Source organism: Microcaecilia unicolor, chromosome 12 (genome assembly GCF_901765095.1).
Source record: "Microcaecilia unicolor chromosome 12, aMicUni1.1, whole genome shotgun sequence".
Classification (NCBI taxonomy): domain Eukaryota; kingdom Metazoa; phylum Chordata; class Amphibia; order Gymnophiona; family Siphonopidae; genus Microcaecilia; species Microcaecilia unicolor.
In genome coordinates, this window is record NC_044042.1 from 63,364,874 (window position 1) to 63,387,820 (window position 22,947).

Genomic DNA, 22,947 nt, shown 5'->3' on the forward strand with positions numbered 1-22,947 from the left:
TTCTTAAGGGGCATGGGGGCCCAGGGAGAGAATGGATGAAGGCATGGGGGCACAGGAAGAGAAAGAGGATGAAGGCAATGGGGGCACAGGGAGAGAGATAGAAAGAACAGGTGAAGGCACAAGGGGGGCACATGAGAATGGGTGAAGCCCCCCCTCAAAGCTACAGCACCTGTTCAATGGCTGGTGGACTAACTGAAGCCCTGCCAGCTGATGAAATCCACATCCTGAGTCACCCCCTTCCTCCTCGTACTGCTTCAGGCATGAGGAAGTCAGCAGGGTGCCTCCAGCCACCAACGCTTGTACTCCCCAAGCATGCTTAATTTGTGCATGAACTGAGCATGCTCACGGAGTGCCAGTATTGGCGGCTGTAGACACCCTGATGAGATTTGGAACTTCATTAATATCAATCAGTTCCAGACCTAGATTACACACACGGTTTTGAACTCTCAACTCAAATCCCTTCCAAGAAGTAATCAAACAGTCCCACTCCATAGTTTATGCCCAACAGAATCTCCACCTTTTGAATATTTAACTGAAGTTTATTCACAGCCACCCATTTCCTCACAACTGTACAAAATTCTCCTACAGACCTTTCCCTTGGGATTTCTAAGCCATGTGGCAGGAGATATGTTGTGCCCTTGGCCACGTTAATAGCATGGTAGCTCAGTGTCTCAACTCTGCATAGGAATGATATTTAGGTAAGGCATACCTTGGGTTTTTTAATGTTACAAACTTTTTATTTCTCATCATTTATGTTACCCCTAGTTGAGACACCATGCCTAAACATTTCAGGAAACCTTGCCAGCCTTGTCAAGTCCAAGAAGTTTCCTCCAAGAGCAAATGCTTACCACCAAAGCACACAAGAATTACCAAAGTAGCAATCGCTGTTTTCCCTCCATCCCTGAACCAAAGCACATTATCCCTACTACACACCAGGCCCTGCCATCTCTGCTGGACAGTTGAGATACGTCTGCTGGGTTCCAGAGCCACATAATTTAGATTTGCGGGGGTGGGGGGGGTAAATTGGGCAATTTTACTAAATGAATTTGTGATGTGATACCACAGCACAGAATTTGGATAGCAATCTTGATACTATAGAAAAAATGACTTTCTCTGCAAGCAGTAATAATTGACTGGACCACCATATGAACAATCCAAAGGCAGTGTAGGAGAGGCCCCTTCTTCAGATTGTCACATAGCATACTAAAACATAAATTTTAGCCGCATTTTGTTTGAAAGGGTTTTACCACCAAATAATGAGAAGGATGGAGAATTTTGAAAACAGGGTTCCCTCAAGTTTCATCTCATACTGACTATAACGTTTCTACCCCTTCCCATCCATTCATCTCCCCCTAACTCACCCCCAAAAAAAGAGAATGTTAGTTTCTGAGTGTCTGGGTGCATACAATGAACGAAAGAAAATAAGTATTTACCATGTAGAAGTAAGCCAGGGCACACATGGCTGCCCAGTAGATGGAACCAGTCTTCACAGCTTTGATCCACATGTAGTAAGTAAGAAGCATACAGAATATAGCAATGCCTAGGCAAACACATGAGGACGACAGGTTAAACAAAGAAAAGCAGGAAAACCAAATACCAGACCAATACTCCATGGGAGATGCATGACATTTCTGTGAGAAAATCCAAGCTCCTCTTCAAGAGAAAGTGAGCAATCCAGGTGACACAATGAATCCCCAAAAGCAACTCTCACCCCATCTTGTTACAGAGTGGAAGGAATAGGAAGCGAAGTAAGAAAACACCTGAAGTTAATTCATACAAAATATTAAACATTTTTACAAATCTACTATTTTAAAAGTCCCTGCATTTACATTTAAACAAGGAAAAGGAAGGGATAGTAGACAGAATGGATGGGCAAATTGGATAGGCCACATGGTCTTTATCAGTCTTCATTTATGTTTCTACAATAGCAACATAAACCATCAGCCAAGACAGTCAGCATAAAAATCAAGCAGAAAGGCCTAAAGAATGAAAATAACTAAAATCATCTACCTCTATATCAAAAACCAACCTAGATTACTCCCATGCCCCTGTGGGAGTCAGATCCACCAACTTCAAGTGGCTTGAGACAAGATTACTACTACACTCATTTCATTTTAATACTTTTAGTTTGATAGTGGACATTTTTAGTTTAGTTGTGCAAATACTAAATTGCCATACATACTTGTGAAATATTGCACAGTTCAGATTAATATAGAATGTATGCATTTATCAATTTGTACTCATTTTCATACACCATCCAGACTGCCTTTAGAATTCAACACTTCAATGAACCCCTTCTCCCCCCACCGAGGCACTACCTCTTTTGAATTTCTAGGAATATACTGAAAGATTTCAAAGAGGTAAACAATGTACACAGAAAATATCTACATTTTCAGTGACTGCAAATAATACATTTTGACTTAGTAGAACCCTTACCCTCATTATCGTAGGAGCCAGCAACTGAACGAGAGATGTAACCAGGTACCACAGCAATCATAGCAGCAGCTAAAAGGCCTGCACCTGCATCCTGGAGTAAAACAGGTCAGGTTACAATAGTAAACCAGCAGGCAGATTAGAGTTAAATCACTAGTCATGACGCAGCATGAATTGGATTTAAAATCGTGATTAAAATCAGTAGAAAGATTCTGCATTGATGAAAGTGAAACATCTGCTTGTTTTAACTGCAATTATATGATAATACCATAAAATATCAACTGTATTGTTGTTCAAATGTAAGATTCCAAGTTGTAACTTCGGAAGCCTACTCAAAAGCTACAGCCAGGTACTATAGGCAGTCCTTAAAAGCAACAGTCTGATGTAAGAATATTTATTATTTTGAAGATCATGCATGTTCAGTAACTTCAAAGAGGATCAACTGTCATGATGCTTCTTTATATGTGGGTAAACAGACCTTGCATTTCTTGCTTATGCCATTTGAATTCTGCATGCATGGGTGTCTTAACACAGCTGCAGGAACTTCCTCAGAACTCAGCAAAGCTGAAGATATACAAAATATAGCTTATTTATCCTTCAGTTGCAAGAGATTATTGGGTGATTTTAATTTCCATTTAGACCAGTTGGATAGCCCTTATATTAGACATTTTTTTAAATATGTGCAGCCTGAATCTTTACTTGGCAAATAAGGAACCTAATCATTCTGCAGGTCATTTTCTTGATGCTATTTTTGTGTTTACAGTAGCCACATTTGAATGTGAGATCCCACCCCTTTAAAAGAATTCTGGTTTTCTTGGTCCACTTGTATAATGTGCTAATCAGAGAAGGTCAATATAGTTTTGGCTTTTTTTGGACCCTTACTTCTGGATGATATGAACCTGCATGTACATGAATCTATAATATGTATTTATTTAATACATTTATACCCCACATTTTCCCACTTAGTTGCAGGCTCAATGTGGCTTACACAATGTAGAAAAATTAAAATGCAAATAGACAATATAATAGTAATCCTGTAAGTAACTTGAATATAAAGCAACAGATGTAATAAAAAAGTACAGTAATGGTCCATGAGTTTTGCTATATCATAAGAAGTAGTAAATTAAGTTGGGTCTGAGGGGTAAGCCTTCTTAAACAGTGTGGTTTTCAGTGACTTCCTGAAATTAAGCTGGTTATGAATTGATCTGACGATTTTAGGTAACGAATTCCATAGTTTTGTACTGGATGCATAGGTTGACTTGTATTTAAGTCCATTGCAATCTGGATAATGTAAGTTTAAATAGGATCGGGAGGAGCTGATACTGTTTCTAGGTGGTAAATTTATCAGATTCAACATGTATCCAGGAACTTCTCCGTATATAACCCTATGGACCAGGGTGCAGGCTTTGAAGGCAATGCGTTCCTTGATGGGAAGCCAGTGCAGTTTTTCACGAAGGAGTTTGGCAGATTCAAACTTTGATTTACCAACGATCAGTCTCGCAGCTGTATTCTGGGCGGTCTGGAGTTTAATTAATTGTTCCTTACAACCTGCATAGATTCCGTTGCAGTAATCTAAATATACTGGAAATCAATCAATCTGTACAGAACTAGATGTCTTGGCACCTTTGAAATGGGTTCACCAGCCTAGAAAGAAGTTTGCCCTGGTATGCAGATTCCTTAAAGGAAATGAAAATAAACTGTAGGAAGTTTGGAAGAGTGGAGAAAGTCAGTTATGGAAGAGTAGATTGAATGGAGAACAAGCTTTAAGATTTGTAAGAAGGGACTTGCACAAGAAAAGAAACTGCAATCACTAAGATTATTACTTTTGATCAGAATTGATCTAGAAAGCTGTTCAGAATAGCCAATGATCTTCTCTCTGCCATCAGTGATTATACTGGAGATGACAGTAGGATTCCTGAAGCTGATCAGTTAAGCAACTTATTTTTCTAGTGAAGTAATTTCCAGTCAAGAAAACTTGTAGATCCAGGCAGGATGTGGAGAACATTTCCCCTTTGACAACTATATCTGATGTAGGTCAGAACACAGAAGGTCGCTCGGCTGCAGAAGCTGGAAGTGCTTCTCCTATAGAAATGCATTGTGCCATTTTTTTTTTTAGGGGGTGGGGGTTAGGGGAGTTCTTTTCTCTGGAACTTCTGGACTTATTTGGCCCATTTTCATTTCACTATGTTTTTTCACCATTTTTCTATCCAGCCAAATTTGGTCCCATTCCATTACATGTTTTGGCGAATTATTTAATATAGCGAAGTTACTTACCTGTAGCAGGTGTTCTCTGAGGACAATAGGCCAATTAGTCTTACTTGTAGGTGACATTATCCATGCAGCAGAAAACACTGCCTAGTGTAGTTTTACTTTAACAGTTTGAGGCAGTGCTCCCACCACACATGAGCAGGGTGCATTCCCCCGAGTCGCAAGCACATGACCAACAGTACTTATAACATAGCAAATAAACCCAACTCCTAGGAGAGGTGGGAGGGTATGTAAGTAATTGGCCAGCTGTCCTCAGAGAATGCCTGCTACAGGTAAGTAACTTTGCCTTCTCCGAGGACAAGCAAACCATATTTGTGTTACATGTGGGAATCCCTAGCTCCCAGGCCCACTGAAAACATGAGGACAATAGGGGCTTGCAACGGCAAGGCCAAAAAAAATCAATTAACCTGAAACTATATACACACTAGTTGTGAGGATACAGCCTGGAACAGAATAAAACTGGGCCTAGAAAGGTGGAGTTGGATTCTAGACTCCAAACAAATTCTGCAGGACTGTCTGACCAAACCAACTGTTGCGTTGGGTATCCTGCTAAAGGCAGTAGTGGGATGTGAATGTGTGAACCAATGACCACGTTGCAACCTTGCAAATCTCTTCAATGGAGACTGATCTCAAGTGGGATACCAATGCAGCCATAGCTCTGACAATATGAGCCTTGACATGGCCCTCCAGAGTCAGCCTAGCCTGGGCATAAGTGAAAGAGTTGAAGTCTGCAAGCCAATTTGAAAGAGTACATTTACCAATTGCCATCCCCATCCAATTGTCATCCCCATCAAAAGAAACAAAAGTTGAGTGGACCATCTATAGAGCCTAGTCTGCTCCAGGTAAAAAGCCAAGGCTCGCTTGCAGTCCAAGGTGTGTAGTGCACTTTCACCAGGATGGGCACAACGATTAAGATGGAACTGACATTACCTTGGGAAGGAATTTATGGTGGATTTCTGGGTTCTTTTCTGCATACACAAACAACACAGTTTAAATGTTACGGTATGGCCCCAAACACTGGACACAACAGGAATGGGTGTCAGCTCCAGAGATGGTCCTATTTCACTGGGTACAGTGCTTAAAGCCACTGGGCACCTTAGATGGCATGGAAGGAAAAATGGCCAAAGCAAATCAAACAACTCGATGGAGAAGAAAAAGGGGGCAAGCTCATCTGAAAAAATGTCGATGCTACCCAGCTGGTGCTCAGGTCTAAGAAGGCCTTCAGAACCAAAAAAATAAAGAAACTTAAAAGTGGGGAAAACTAAGAAAAGGTATAGGAAGGACAACCGAGTGAAAAGGAGAAAATTATGAAGGGCAAAGAACAAAAATCCCACAAGGGAAGGCACCTTATTAGCAAAACTTAATGCGCTGAAAAGAACCGCTATCGAATGAGACCTCTCTTCACCGCTGATGAAGAAAGACTATTGGTTCCATGCTCGTGACTTGGGCAGAAAGGCACACGCGTATGTGCAGTGGGAGTGCTGCCGCAAGTAAAACTACATTAAGCAGTGTCTTCCGCACCAGGATCCATGGATAACATCACCTACACGTAAGACTAATATGGCCTGCTTGTCCGCCGAGAAAAATTTCTTCTGAACATCTGTTGGATTGGAAAAAATAAAATGTAGTTTAGAATGAGAAACAAAACATGTATTGCTTGCATAAAAGCCTTCACACCTTTTGTCCCAGCAAACCAAAATTTTAGCTATTTCCAATAATTACATTAGCAAAGCCCGCAGTAATCTAAATAGAACTCACTATTGTCCAATCCCAGTAGCTAATCAGATTCAAATACTCATAGATAAAGAATCAAGCTGTTCCTGTTATATGAAGTGAATATGAAGGTCTAAACATTTCAAAGAGCTACTGACTGGTTGAAGCCTATAGGAAAATTTCAAGGTGTTTCAATATCTCTTGGGGTACTCTCAGGTCCATCATTTCATTGTAAAGTGGCAATAGTTGGGCACCATTAAGGTACTGCCTCAATCAGGCCATCCCTCCAAAGTCAATAGCCATGGGTTAAGGAAACGTCTGAAGAAGGTCACTGTGAGGGCTAAGATTTAAAGAACTATAAATGACTGGCTGATTGGGGAAAAAGTTGACTTCAACAATTTCAAGATTATTCCACATACATAGCCTATATGGGAAGGAAGTAAGAAGGAAGCCACTGCTAAATAAAAAACAAAAGAAAAAGTCATATGCTATGCCCACATGGTGTTTGTAAAGAAACAGTGTACACATGAGAGGGTAGTCTGGCCTGAAAATACCAAAGTGGAGCTTCAAGCCTCAAAGTCAAGTGATATGTGTAGCATTAAACACACAGCACATCACCCTCTTAATAATTCCTATAACAAAAAATGATGATGGAGGCATTATGTTGTGTTGATGCATTCCAGTAGTGGAGAAGGAGAAACAAATATCAAGTGAAGGATGGATGATGTAAAGTACGGGCAGATCCTAGGGGAGAAGATTCACCTTTCAGCAAGACAGTGATACTAAGCATAAACCAAAGAAACAAAAAAGTTTGGCTCTGCAGAAAGAAAGTGAATGTGAGTGGCCCAGTCAAAAGGCAAGACCTAAATCCAATAGAAAAATCTTTGGCAAGTCCTGAACGCCACAGTCCACAGACAATCCCCAGCTAACCCGAAAAAGCTTGAGCTATTCTGCAAAGAATAGGCAAATATGTTTCCTAAATGACTCATGCTATTATTGATGCAAATGTGGCTTCTACCAATATTTAGTCAAGGGGTGTGAACAACAAACGATCAAGCTTTTAAAATGTGAATTTTCAGAACAGCAATGTACACATGATACCTTTCAGTATGGTCATATAGCCTTCAGAAAAACTGGATAAAGTGTAAAATTCCAATATCAACACATTTCATAGCTGCTCACCCAGGACATTTCTTAACGTCCTTTAAGAATACATTGCTTTACATAAGAATAGCCATACTGGGTCAGACCAATGGTCCATCTAGCACAGTATCCTGTTTTCAATAGTGGGCAATCAAGGTCACAAGTACCTGGCAGAAACTCAAATAGTATGAACCTCAACATGTATACGCTGGAAGAGAGGAGGGAAAGAGGAGATATGATAGACACTTTTAAATATCTCAGGGGAATTAATATACAGGAAGTGAGCCTTTTTCAAATGAAGAAAAATCTGGAATGAGGGGGCATATGATGAAGTTAAGAGGAAATAGGCTTAGAAGGAATCTAAAAAAGTATTCGTTCACAGAAAGGGTGGTGGAAGCTTGGAATGGCCTCCCGGTGATGGTCATGGAAACAAGGACTGTGTCGGAATTTAAGAAAGCATGGATCAAGCATGTGGGATCCCTTAGGAAGAGTTAAGGGTTACAGAAGATGGGCAGACTGGGTAGGCCATTTTGCCTTTATCTGCCCTCATATTTCTACGTTTCTATTCCATGCTACTAATCCCAGGGCAAGCACTGGCTTCCCCATGTCTGTCTCACTAGCAGACTGTGGACTTTTCATCCAGGAACTTGTCCAAACCTTTTTTAAACCCAGATACCCCACATCCTCTGGCAATGTGTTCCAGAGCTTAACTTAATATTTCCTCCTTTTTGTTTTAAAAGTATTTCCATGTAACTTAACTGAGTGTCCCCTGGTTTTTGTACATTTTGAAAGAGTAAACAAAAAAAAGATTCACTTCTACTCATACACCACTCAGGCTTTTGTAGACCTCAATCATCTCGCTCCTCTTTTCCAAGCCGAACAGCCCTAACCTCTTTAGCCTTTCCTCATAAGAGAGAAGTTCCATCTTCCTTTATCATTTTGATTGCTCTTCTTTGGGCCTTTTCTATTGCCGCTATATCTTTTTAAGATACAGCAACCAGAACTGAACGCAATACTCAAGATAACATCAAAACACAGAATGATACAGAGGCATTATAGTAATCTTGGTATTATTTACCATCCCTTTCCTAATAATTCCTAACATCCTGTTTGCTTTTTTGGCTGCCGCCACACATTGGCCAGCAGATTTCAGCGTATGGTCTACACCACCACCTAGATCTTTTTCTTGGGTGCTGATCTCCAAGGTGGACTCTAGCATCAGGTAACTATGAATTGGATTATTCTTCCCTATGTGCATCACTTTGCATTTGTCTACATTAAATTTCATCCGTCATTTGCATACCCAGTCTTCCAATTTCCTAAGGTCTTTCTGAAAATTTTCACAGTCCACATGTGTTGTGACAACCTTGAATAGTTTTGTGTCATCTGCAGATTTAATCATCTCACTTGTTCCGATTTCCAGATCATTTATAAATATGTTAACTAGCACTGGTCCCAGTACTGATCTCTGTGGCACTCCATTATTCACCCTCCTCCATTGAGAAAAATGGCCATTTAACTCTACCCTCTGTTTTTATGTTCAATAACCAATTCCTAATCTGCAACACAACATTGTATCATGGGATAGGACTCTTTAATTTTATCAGGTTCATGAGGAACTTTGTCAAAAGCTTTCTGAAAATCTAGATACTCTACATCAATCGGCTCACCTTTATTGACCTGTTTATTTAAGCCTTCAAAGAAATGAAGCAAATTGGTGAGGGAAGATTTCCCTTGGCTGAATCCATGCTTTCCCTAATTCAAAACAATTACCCAAGCAACACAGGTGTTATACCTGGACAAGGGTTCTTCTGAGACAGAAGCTTACACCAGTAAGTAATTCTTCATTTTTGGGCCCGACAACATCAGATATATAATGTGCCCAAATGCAACCAACTCCACAAACTTGAATACGAGTGTCGTGAACCATGGCCCTTAATATGTAGTCAAACTACAGAAAAAGCTGGCCACGGACACTTTACATGGACCACATAGCAGAAAAGAAGCAACGATAATAAAAAAAATAAACAAATCTTTATTCTATTCAGCTGTACTATACTGCAGGTGTTCTGCAATATCTCCAATATGATTCATCACAGATTACATAAGAAACAGGTGGATTTACATAGTATAGACAAAAACTATTCAGCATTACTCTGTCATTATCAGTAAACAAATAGAATTTCAGACGCTTCCTTAATATCAAATAAGAATATCTAATAAAACTTGGTAATCCATTCCAGATTCTAGCTCATAAAATGTTAAAGAAAGACTCAAAATATTTTTTCAGTTTAATTACTCTAAAACTTGGAAAAGCCACTGCCAAAAACTGAACACTCTGAACAGCCTTATTTGTGGTCAACAAAGAACAATATCTCGTAATTCCCTCTGAATTTTGTTCTGCAAATGATTTAAAGACCATATATGCAATCTTAAAATGAATTTGTTGTGAGATCGGAAGCCAGTTCTGCTGCCTAAGGTATTTACTATTGACCAAGGGAGCAGCAAAAATTACATTTATGAAAGCATTAAGCAACCAAGCATTAATTTTGATTTCCAGCAACTGGTACTCAGAAATGAGTAAAAAAAAACTCATCCTGCCAGCCATGCAAACCATTCTACTTAACCAACCCTTGCCCCCCAAAAGTTATTAAACTGACAAACAGAATGAGAACTAAGAAACAAAAAGACATGAGAATCCAACCCCCACACATCATTTTGCACAATGAAATGGAATGCCCAAATTACCTTGAGTTCTTTAGTTAGATGATATGTAACTATAGTAGTGAAGGAAGAGAAAAGTGGAGCCAGAAACACACACACATTTCGTATGTCAATGGTAATGTGGAAGAAGTGCAGTACATGGTAAATAGCTGCAGAGGTAATCATCAAACCTGCAAAAAAACAAGTTTCAGTGAAAACTAATAGATCTGGCTATATAATTAACCTACAAAAAAACAGTTCACATATACAAAATTGCCTGCAACTTTCTTTCTTTTTATATATAAATTTTATGTGATGCCATAGCCCTCAAAAAAAAAAAAAAGATGGTTAAAGAGTATCCTGACAGAGGCAACCTTAGTAAGAAGCCTATGTTAGCATAAGAAGCAGTTCATGTACCATTCCTGAGATATGTTTACTCATCCTGTATAAAGTACAAAGAACTGACCTTATACAATATTTAAACAAACAGGGAAAGCATACGCAGCATGGTTCATGGAACTCTTTCCAACGTGTGTGTGTGATCCTTAGAAACTTCACTTCTGTTACACAAACTCTCCCCAGATCACTTCCTCCATTCCAGTGATTAGAGGTGCTTTCCAGTTCTCCACCCCTGATGCCTTCCCACTGGCTACATCCAAACCTACAATCTCTGCTGCTAGTTACTAAGGAAGTAGGCAGGGCAGGCTCACTTATAGGAACCAGATTTGTGGATGCTTGAGAAGCCCCAATATTGCACACATTCCTCGACTGTGTCCAAGGAGAGAATTTCCATTGGGATTAGCACCTCCAATAAGTTTTGAAAAGTTGGCTCCTATGGGCACACTCAGATGGGAAGGGGGGGGGGAAGGGAAGACTACAGAACAGCAGAGGTTTTATACTCAGACAAATGGCTAGAGATATTACTCGTCCTTCTACTTCCTGGAAATTAATGTAGAATTCAGAAGACTTCTGAAAAAAGTTGGCAAGTTGGTAATTCTAACCTTCAGAGTCCTAAGCACATCTCACAGGTGTCTTCTAAATATGTGCTCAAATAGAATGTATAAAATTTGCCAACAGCTTAATCTGGCTTTGCCCATAGCACGTAGGGGTAGTCATGACAGGCAATTGTAGGGGACTAGTTTTGGGGGTGGGACTGTTGCAAAGGTTAGTTTTTAGGAATGGGGTTATTTGCAGAATGGTGGAATGATGGGCCAGTTAGGTTTTTGGAGGTGGAGACAATTTTCAGGGTGATAAGTAGTTGTGGGTGGAGATACTTTTTTGAGGTGGGGCAGTTGAAAGTAGATTTTGGAGTGCAGCAATCTGCAGGGTTAGTTTTAGAGGGTGAAGTTGTAAACATGATAAGCTGTTGCAGAGGAGAGTTTTGGGGTATGGGGTAGTTGCAGGGGGTATTTTTGAGGGACAGGACAATTTATAGAGCAGTGAGACAATTGCAAGGGGTAGTTTTGGGGCTTGGAAAAAAATAAAAGTAGGGATTTCCAACTTTCAAACTGCTTTGCCTTGGTCTCTACCTGCTACATTTCATTCTCCTCCCACAAAAATGCACTAGGCCTTTCTTTTTTTTTTTTTTGGGGGGGGGGGGAGGGAGGGCTTTATTTCTCTGGAATCCCCAGTCCAATCTGCTCCGTTTTCAAACTCAATGTGTCTTCTTACTGATTTTTCTCTCATGCCAATTCTGTTAATTTTTCAGTGAGCTATTTTGCACCCCCTCCCCCCCCCCCCCCAAGATGGAGAGATATTCTTAACCCCTTTTGTATAATTGTTGGAAAGAATAAGGAAAAATTAAGACATACCTTATAATTTTCTTTCCTTTAGTCGCAGCAGATGAATCCAGGAACTGGTGGGTTGTATCCGTCTACCAGCAGATGGAGATAAAGAACACTAAAACACAGGCAGGGACCCTCTGTGTACTGATCCTTCTCCCTTTAATATAGCACAAATCCCAAAGCAGAGAAAAGAACAGGAACATCACGCAACTCACAAAAAAACCAGAAAACACACTCAACCGGAGTGAATAAAGATCAAAACAAGTAACCAATGGCATAGCCTAACACAAATTTGCTGAATTTGAACACAGACTGCAACAGGGAGGGATCCTGGATTCATCTGCTGCGACTAAAGGAAAGAAAATTATCAGGTATGTCTTAATTTTTCCTTCTTTAGCTTCAGCAGCAGATGAATCCAAGAACTGGTGGGATGTACCCAAGCACTCCCTAAACTGGGCGGGAAGTTGCAGCTACCCAAGAGAGAACCGCTGCCCCAAAGCGCGCGTCTTCTCCTGCTGCCACATCCAAACGATAATGTTTAGCAAAAGAAAGATGCGACGCCCACGTCACAACCCGACAAATTTCGAGTACAGACAACAGGCTCGTCTCCACCCAAGAAGAAGCCTGCGCCCGACTGGAATGGGCTTTCAGCGCTTCTGGAGGAGACTTCCCCGACAAAAGGTAAGCTGAAACAATCGCCTCTTTAAGCCACCTTGCCACCATGGCCTTAGAAGCAGCAAACTCCTGTTGCGGTCCAGCAAAAAGGACAAACAAGTGATCGGAACACCAAAACTCATTTGACATCTGCAAGTACTGCCAAAGAACGGGATGGACATCCAAAAGACGTAATCGCTGAAAAGAATCCGGACAATCCTCTTTCCAAAAAGAGGGTAGAAAAAGCGCCCGATTCAAATGAAACACCGACATGACCTTAGGAAGAAAAAAAGGTACCGTACGCACCGTAACCCCGGACTACAAAAACTGTAAGAAAGGATCATGACACGACAGGACCCGAATCTCCGACACCCTCCGAGCTGACGCCATAGCCACCAAAAACACCACTTTAAGCATAAGATCTTTTTCTGATGCCTGCCAAAGGAGGCTCAAAAGACGCTGACTGCAACGCATGCAAAACTAGCTTCAAACTCCACGTAGGGCATGGACAACGCAACGGCGCCGAAGCTTTGAGACTCCCCGCAAGAACTGCACGTCTAGATGGGCCGCAATCGATGTACCCGCCATCCAGTCTCTGAAACACGCCAGCGCTGCTACCTGTACCCGCACAGAATTATAGGCTAGCCCTTTTTTCAAACCTTCTTGCAAGAAAGCCAACATCTGGGAAACCGCTCGCATCGGCGACTATGCTTGTGCTTCACACCACGCTTCAAAAACACGCCAAACCCTAGTGTAAGCTGTAGTCGTAGACCGCTTGCGAGCCCTCAGCAAAGTCACTATCAGTTCATCCGAATAACCTTTCTTTCGCAACTTTGCCCTCTCAAGAGCCAAGCCTTTAAGACCAAAGCGGCAATGATCTTCCATAGCCACTGGACCCTGATGCAGGAGATCCGGAAGAAGTGGAAGACGGAACAGCTCCTCAACTAGAAGGTGCCTCAAATCTGCATACACCGGACGCCGCGGCCAATCTGGAGCCACAAGAATCACCAGGCCCGAGTGAAGACGAATCTGCTGAAGAACTCGACCGATTTAATGGCCAAGGGGGAAACACATAGAGAAGCGTGTAATGTGGCCACGGTTGAGAGAGGGCATCCAGCCCCTCCAAACCGATCTCTCGTCTACTGCTGAAGAATCGCACAACTTTGGAGATGGAACTGGGCGCCATGAGATCTATCCCTGGAGTGCCCCACTTGTTGCAAATCTGCTGAAACGCTTCAGTAGCCAACTCCCATTCCGCGGGATCTAGAGCGTGACTGAGAAAATCCGCACATATGTTGTCCAGACCAGCGATGGGGGCCACAGATAACAGAAGAAGATGAATCTCTGACCAAGCCAGAATGATGGCGGCCTCCAACTCCCAATCCCGACCCCATTTGGCTTGATGGGAGCGAAAACTGCAAGGGAAACGCTGAAGCACCTGGAGAACCATTTTTTAATAAAAATGCCTGCTGCAATAGTAAAATAAACTCGGGGGGAAACGGTTCCCCCTGAGCAGCCACATTCTCCAATGAAACTGGCCCCCGAGACCTCTGTGGCAACTGGCTGCCCTCTGCTAGCCTCTTCACTAGCCCCGTGCGCTCCTCTGCCTCCAGGACCATGCAGGCCGCATCCCCCGGATAATCCAAAATGGCACCCGCCACGAGCTGCGGAGCGCAGGAAATACCCTCAGATATCACCGCTGCCCCCCGAATCCTCCATGCAGCCGGAGCTGCAGAGACCCGCTACACTGCGCCTTTTTCCTCAGTGCAAACAGCACTTGGCAATCTCAGCTGCCATGATCGGCAGCTCTAACAGCAAGGGTGAACGCGGGGACCGGCAGAAAAAAAAGATAGCAGCACTCACTCTAACAACTAGGGCGGCAAACCCGTACCCGGATGAGCTGCAACGGTGTCCCAATCCTCCAGCGCCCGGTCCAAATGAGCTTTGGGGTCTGGGAAGTGCTGCCTGAGTGCCGTCGTTTTTTTTTTTCTCACAGACAACCAAACATCAGACCGACATAGGAGCCACAGCACAAGCACACAACTGGGAACAGGGGAATCAGGGTAAGGCAGGGACCCGACAAAAGTATGCCTTTAAAGTGGGCACCACCAGCCACACACTCCAGCTCAACTGGCACCCCAGAAGCCCCCTCAAAACAGGAATCCAGGAGCTGACCAAGCTTCGTCCACCACTGCTGGAGATGGAGAAGGATCAGTACAGTGGGTCACTGCCTATGTTTTTAGTGTTCTCTATCTCCACCTGCTGGTAGACTGATGCAACCCATCAGTTCCTGGATTCATCTGCTGCTGAAGCTAAGGAAAAAACTGTTACTTCTTGCACAGATTAAAACAATAATGTTTTTTTGACTAAAGGCAAGCACCAAGGAATGCTAAACTGATCCTCATTCAAGAATAAGCTCGCTAGCATGACACCACATTTTACAAAGAAAACACTGTTGCTTAACTTAACAGATGGTTTCTATAGACATCAGGATTGATCAGGCACTCAAGTGGACAACATATGAATGAGTCTTCTGCACAGAAGTGCTCTGCTCTGCCACTCACGTAGATGATGCCATCACACATCACTAAGGCAGAACAGCTCTCCCAGAGCTCTAGTATAAACCTCTAAGAAGGTGTGGACCTTAAAACAAAGCTCGTCCACAATGCAAGTTTCACTTCATATTTTTACCTGGGTAAATGGTTCCGCCAATGATCCTCCCCAAAGGGTACCAGGCCCGGTCATCAAACCAGTTGTGAAATTTATAAAAGCCTTCTTCAGCCAGGAAACGAGTTGTACGATAATTAAAGTACCTGTAACAGGAATTGACATTCATGACCTTTGCATTTCTGGAGCATGCCATTCATACTGATTGCTGTGGCAGCTTCACATCTACCCCGTTAACCTCTCTTCTGACTTAGCTCCATATCTGAACTCCAAGGAGCAAGCCTCATGACCCTCTTTGACCAAACTGAGGCAGCTCCTTTAGTTTTAAAATGGGGGTTCTCAACTTCATCCTTAGGACACACCTAGCCAGTATGGGAGCAGTGCAAGCAAATTTATCTCATACATATTCCTTGTTAGATGTACCCAAAGACTGAGCTGAGAAGCCCTGGTCTAAAAGCATGAGGAGTCTTACCCCAAGGCAATCTGCTAAGGAGATACAATGACATCACAGTGAAAACCACAAGACTTTTCAAATTCTAGTACTGTGTTATTCGTTTCACTTTTGTTAACTAGAAGATGCAGAAAGCATTAAGAGTTACTACCACAGTACCTTTACTAGTGTAACATGTCAATAACGTAAGTCCACTCAATTAACATTATTTCAAATATTCTAGAAACTGTTCAAGCTTCAATTCTGTTAGCAGTTAATCAAAATCACTAATGGCATTCTAACCCATGTGCTAAAAAACTTATATTCACAATGCAGTAAATTAATCGAATGCGCATCACCTCAGCATTAAAAAAACGTGTGCTATGAGAAAAAACAGTACTACCATACTTCCACAGTAACATGCAGCTGTTTGTTGCATCCCTTTCCTGGCAGTGGATGAACAGGGATTAGCTCAAACAGCAACAGGGAGACAAAAACAGGCCTGATAGACTCTTAGTTCCTCTCTTCCCCAACCGCTATACCGCCCTGCAAAGTTTCCCTGGGGGCCCCAGAACTTTATATACCCCAATACCCCCCTTAGACCACCCTTCCTCCTCCTCCAACTACATAAAAATTATTCATGGTAGTGCAGGTGGAGCCCTGAACTTGTCCTTTCCACTGACCTCACTAAAATAGTCCCTGGTGACCCACTGGTCCCTGGTAGTCCAAGTGGTTTGCCACTCACACAGTAAATGTAATTTTTCACTGCTGGAGCCAGAAGCTTTTGGATGCCTGGCCATAGAAATGCAGATAACGGGCCCCAAATCATTCTCTTTTAAAGGGTTCATGCGGTAAAACACCCTTCCACACCCCTTCTTTAATATTCCCCAACTCCTGATTCCCCTTTTTTCAATACTCTCCTCCCCCCTCCACCTCAATCTTCTCTAACATTACGGATCTCCCTAGTAGGTAGCGGCGGTCGGGGGGGCGGGGAGCAAGAGTAATCCCTGTTTGCTCCTTTTCTGTCAGTTCCCAGTTTCAAAATGGTGGCCAAAGCTCCACTTCAGTAGTCTTACACTACTATAAGAGGATCAAGCTGCCAAATAAGGGATTAAACTGGCTCCTTTAAGAGGCTCTCCAGGAGCATCAGACCACAAATTTGATCTTATCACTCATTATTCCATTTCTAGGTCATTTATAAAATATGTTAAAAAGCATTAGTCCTTGCAAAGATCCCTGGAGTACTCCAATATTCAATTCAGTGAGTAATTTTGCATGTATAGGCCCATGAAGAGCTGACAAGAAGCTATGCAGGAAAAGCACAATCTGGAATACCTTCCTCCCAAGAAAATCCAATGTCCTAGCATCTCTCTCTGGAGGCAAGAAAGAATGAAACTCGAATATTTTAGCTCTGACAGTGGACTTGATCACCACCGAGTGGTGCGTAAGCTACTTTTTCTTGAATCCAGGAGCCTTCCAGAGATCAGCCTTCTTATTCACCAGATGCACAGAGAGGAGGGAATCCCCCACCTTCTTATCTAACATCTTTCAGGACTCTGTGAAAGGGGAGGGGGGGAAGGGGGAAATTCAAGTACATGAAGTCTATCTCTGCCAGATCATTTTTAAAACCCAATGGTCAAAGATAAGGGGGGGCAATGCTTTGTATAAAACCTGAAACTCCTTGCTTCCTCTTTTATTATTTAATATTAATCTGGAGCTCTTAGCGGCAATATTTATTTAGACATTTGTATCCCACATTTTCCCAAACAATGTTTAGGTTCAATGTGGTTTACAGATACAAATATTTAAAGAAATACATACTGTATAGCGCAGTTGACTGCAATTAAGCATAATGTATTCTTATAAGTCAAAACAGAAAACATGTGAATTGTTTCACAATGCTACAGAATGATTAAATTTCAGTTTAGTTTTATGAAAGATATAGAGAAATATTCAAGGACTATATAAGATTGGATTAGAAGTCATTTTTTTATTGTAAGAACTTTTTGAAAAGAAAGAATTTTAGTGATTTCCGGAAGCTACTATAATCTTGGATACCTTTGAAGTTTTTTGGTAATGAATTCCATTACTTAGTACATCGATACAAAAAGTCAGCTGAAAGGACTGATTTATATATAATCTTCTTACAGTTAGGGTAATGAAGAAGTAGAAGTCCCTGTATCCCTGGATGCAGTTACAAGCAGGAAGTTCAATCAAGGGAAGCATGTAATCCAGTATCAATCCATAAATGATTTGGAAGGCAAATACACAAAATTTATAAGCTATCCTAGCTTTAATTGGAAGCCAATGTAATAAATGAAGCAATGGAGAGGCTTTGTTAAATTATGAAACAAAACAAATAAGTCATGCCGCTGTGTTTTGAGCAGTTTGTAACTTCTTCACTATTTTGTCTTTGCAGCCCACATAAACTGTGTTGAGATAGTCAAAATGGGACATTACTAGAGTTTGAACTAAGTTTCTGAATAATTCTGAGAAAAAAAGGTCTGATTCTTTTCAACTGCCATAAAGCTTTAAAGACTCATTACCACTGCTGATGCTTGAGGCTCAAAAGAAAGGTGTTGACAGAGTATTATACCCAGGATTTTCATATTCTAAAAGATATCTGCATTTGTCTATGGTGAATTCTTTAGTAAGGGAGGAATGAAACGGGTATGTTAAGACTACAAATTTAGTTTTTTCCCTGTTTAATTTTAGCTTGAATGCCGATGCCCATGATTCCATATCATCTTTCGGGATCTCCTATTGTATATTTTTATTATTTATTAGGATTTATTTACCGCCTTTTTGAAAAAATTCACTCAAAGAAGTGTACAGTAAGAATAAATCAAACACAAACAATAGACAATTACAGCAGTAAAAATATTCAAACAACAATACAGAGTATGGCATAGTATACTACTTTGTGTTAAACCACAATAATGCCTAAATAGGGACCACTGGTGAAATATTCTGATTCTAATGTTGTATTACCACGTGGTGTTCAAAATATTCTGCTTCCAACAACTGCTGCTGTAAATCACACTTGTTTATTCTTACTTTTATTAAGAGGACCTCAGATCTTCCCAGCTTGGCTGTTCTATTCAGAACTCTTTTGCATAATATTTTCTTACATGCGCTCAAGCTGTTTTCTGGAAGTATTTCTTATCACCGGTCCTATATTTGCTATCAAATTCTTTCAGAGGTCAGGATTCTAAATCACTGAAAAAAACTCCCACTCGGAGAAAAACCAGTGATTCCTGCCCTCTGAAACACAGCTTCCCCTTGTGTCAAGCAGAATATTTTCTGCAACTGATTCTGTCCTACATTTACATTTAAATAGGGTTAAATGCAGTGCTCAATCTCCCAGCTTTTTGTTTGTAGGATCTCTATTCTCCCCAAACATAAACAGTCTGTACTTAGCTTCAGGGTATTCCGTGAACCGCCAGCTACAAGCTGTTCCGTGAACCACCAGCTACAAGCTGCATGTCACTGCTTCTTTCCTCTTTCCCATTGTGATGGGACATCAGAGATAGTGTTTCCTTCCTGACGCAGCAGTGAGAGCAGCGAAACGAGACGTTCTTGTTGAAGGGACAGAAGGAATCAGAATACATCACAATGGGAAAGAGGAAAGAAGCAGTGACATGCAGCTTGTAGCTGGTGGTTCACGGAACAGCTTGTAGCTGGCGGTTCACGGAATACCCTGAAGCTAAGTACAGACTGTTTATGTTTGGGGAGAATAGAGATCCTACAAACAAAAAGCTGGGAGATTGAGCACTGCATTTAACCCTATTTAAATGTAAATGTAGGACAGAATCAGTTGCAGAAAATATTCTGCTTGACACAAGGGGAAGCTGTGTTTCAGAGGGCAGGAATCACTGGTTTTTCTCCGAGTGGGAGTTTTTTTCAGTGATTTAGAATCCTGACCTCTGAAAGAATTTGATAGCAAATATAGGACCGGTGATAAGAAATACTTCCAGAAAACAGCTTGAGCGCATGTAAGAAAATATTATGCAAAAGAGTTCTGAATAGAACAGCCAAGCTGGGAAGATCTGAGGTCCTCTTAATAAAAGTAAGAATAAACAAGTGTGATTTACAGCAGCAGTTGTTGGAAGCAGAATATTTTGAACACCACGTGGTAATACAACATTAGAATCAGAATAGTATACTACTTACAATGTCAAAACAAATGTAATAGAACATTTTAATAGACAGCATAGGGTATAAGCAAAGATGAAATATACAGCTAGGTAAGAGAATAAGAGGAGTTAGAAAATAAGGTAGCGTACGCGTGTGTCTCTAAAGTTAGTTACTTGTTACATTAAAGGCCTGGTTGACGAGCCAAGCTTTCACCTGCTTCCTGAACTACAGATAGTCTTCCAGGGAGTGCATTCCAGAGTGTGGAGGTTACTCTAGAGAAGGCTCGCTTGTATCACATTGTGTAATGTCTTTTGGAGAGGGTGTGATTAGGGATACCCCTTGGGAGGACCTTAGTGTCCTTGGAAGTTTGTAGAGGGTCATCCTGTTCTTCAAGTACTCGGGGCCATTTGCCGATGATATTCAGTTTTTGGTGCCAATGGGGGGGAAGGTGGGATATCCAGTTAGCCAGATTGGTGAATTGTTTGTAGGGTGTCAAAAATTGGATGAAGATAAGTAGGTCGACATTAAATTGGCAAAAACTGACATGCTGCAGGTGAGGAAGCCCAACAGAGAGTGTCTTTGTGGCCTGTAGTAAGGTAGGAAAGGGTGGACATTGTTGCAGCAGACCAGGTTATGAGTTTGAAATTAGATCTGAATGCTGGTTTGACATTTGAAAACTACATCTCTGGTGTGGTGTATAAAAGGGTTTTATTATTTAAGGCAGTGGTGGAAGATTAAGTACTGTATATACTTGAAAATAAACCAAGATTTTTTGGCAAAAATAAAAAAAAAATTGCACCTTGGTTTATACTTGAGCTTTCCCCCCTCCTCCATTGTGTCCGGCATTCCTCCCCTTACATCTCTCCTCCATGGTGCCCCGCTTTCTTCTCTTTACCTCCCTCTCCCGGGAACCATTCCCCTCCACAGACCAGACTGATCTGATTTAAAAAAAACAAAACAAAATCTTTCGTCAAATATTAAGAACTATTTTAACTGCCAGATCTGTGTCCCACAGAGGCACTCCTATCTCTTCTACTTTTTAATATCTATTTGGTTCTTCTTGGTCTTTTATTCAGAAGAAATAAAGCACCATTTTGTTTCTGTTAATGACCTGCAATTGGCTATAGTCATGGATGAGGATCAAGGGGAAGTAATACAGTGTTTGAATGAGCATTTGGAGAAAATCAAATCAGCTAGGTCTGAGGTTCTTTGGATCTTTAAGAGTATCTTTACCATACTCCTTGTGTTGGTTTAGAGTTAAAAAAAAAAAAAGCAATCTGGTTTCTTAATCTTAATTACTTTTTGAATATTTTTGTAATTGTTCTTTCAACTGAAAGTGTAAAATCTGTTGTGTAGATCAGTGAAACAAATTCATACTTCAATGCATTCTGAATCATATTTTCAAATAGCAAAATCTGAAAAATGTGCAAGTGTGAAGACTTTGGCAATGTATGTAAATAGCTAGAATCATACAGCAAAAAATAAAACTCACAATAGTGATGAAGGGGAACCCAAAGAAATGAAGCAAAGAATTCCTACCACCTGCCTGAAATTGGCAAAAGTCTCCTCAGACTGGCCTCAGAAAACAAAATAGCATTATCTAAGAATGCCAGATAAACAGGCACACAGGCCAGTGTCCATCTCCCCAAAGTTCCCTAAGAGGTCTCAAATTATTTACAATACACTACACAAAAGCAGTTTCAGGCTGCAAGCGTATGATGGAAAAGATGCAGATCCTTTTAAAGCAGGAGAGTGCGTAATATGCATTAGCAACTTAAATCCTGCATTATACTTACGGGTCAAATTCATGAATGACACTTTCAAATCTCAAAACAGAAAACAGTCTGGTAGAGAAAGCTGCAAAACATTTGCAAACAGTGCATTAGCATCTAACACAATACAAGCAGGCTGCAATTAAAAAATAAAAAAAGCATGCTTTAGAATTTCACAGACAAACAGCCAGAACACCGAGGAGCATTTTGCAAAAGAATGTCCAAATCAGAATTGGGATGTCCTGCTCATAACACTCAAAAAAACATCCATCTCATAGCCATTTTCAAACAGGGAAAACGTCGGGATTTCCTATTTGAAAAACCTAAGAAGATTCTTGTGCTGAAAATGTCCAAATTGAATAGCCATTTTCCAAAATATGAATACCCCAGGCACAAAAACGCCTGACTGACATCCTTTGTGCAAAAATGGCTACACAGATATCTGTGCAGAACAGAAGGGCAGTCTAGTGATCTGTGCACTGGACCCAGGTACAAATCCCACCTTAATACCTTTATATATTATTGTGAGCTCTCCAGGAACAGATTTAAAAAAAACTACTGTACCTAAAGGTACACCACTACAATAGCCTTCACACCTACAGGTATCTTATAAATTCAGGTACAGTGTTCCAGGAGGGCTCACATATTTGTACAGAAATAAAAGAGTTAAAGTGGGAGTGACACCTGGGTCCTATTGTTCAAAGTCCACTGCACAGACCATTAGGCTACCCTCTACACTTGTTTGCTGCTTTATTTGGCAAGGCCACAATACCTGAAGCCATCAAAGAGCCTGGTATACGCTATCACTTTCACTTCTTAGGGGATGGGAGAGGGTCAGTAACCTCTGAGATATTAAGGAGGGGTCATGCCCTTATTCCTCCAGTGGTCAGCAGCTCAATCAGGGCACCTTTTTGTACCGTGGAAGTGAATTACACAGGTCTAGAAACATGTCCTTTTTTGCCTTGGATGTTTCTTCTCATTCCATTATCTCTGAAAAAGTCCTAATTTTGGGCCCGCCCTAGTCATGCACAAAACACGCCTCCAACATGCCCCCTTGTTATTTGGATGACTGCAGTTTAAAATGTCCAAATTCTGCCTTTCAAAAGATGGACATCCGTTTGGGCATTTTGAGACATCTGTTTCAAAATTAAGTACCATAGTGTTCACTGATAGTAAAATGACTATAAGTATAAATATTTTTAACAAAACTGCATGTTTTAAGCCAAGCAGTACACCACCTCAG

General features: G+C 41.2%; 1 protein-coding gene across 4 annotated transcripts in view; it reads right to left on the reverse strand.

Annotated features, from left to right (window-relative positions):
- Positions 1-22,947, reverse strand: part of STT3A (STT3 oligosaccharyltransferase complex catalytic subunit A) — an 87,700-nt gene that overhangs the window by 44,104 nt on the left and 20,649 nt on the right. For all 4 annotated transcript variants that reach the window (XM_030220742.1, XM_030220741.1, XM_030220740.1 and 1 more), the window contains 5 exons: positions 21,729-21,789; positions 15,390-15,511; positions 10,306-10,451; positions 2,437-2,527; positions 1,434-1,540 (listed from right to left, as the gene is read on the reverse strand). In XM_030220742.1, the coding sequence (XP_030076602.1) occupies positions 1,434-1,540; positions 2,437-2,527; positions 10,306-10,451; positions 15,390-15,511; positions 21,729-21,789 (527 nt within the window). The remainder of the gene's footprint in view (positions 1-1,433; positions 1,541-2,436; positions 2,528-10,305; positions 10,452-15,389; positions 15,512-21,728; positions 21,790-22,947) is intronic.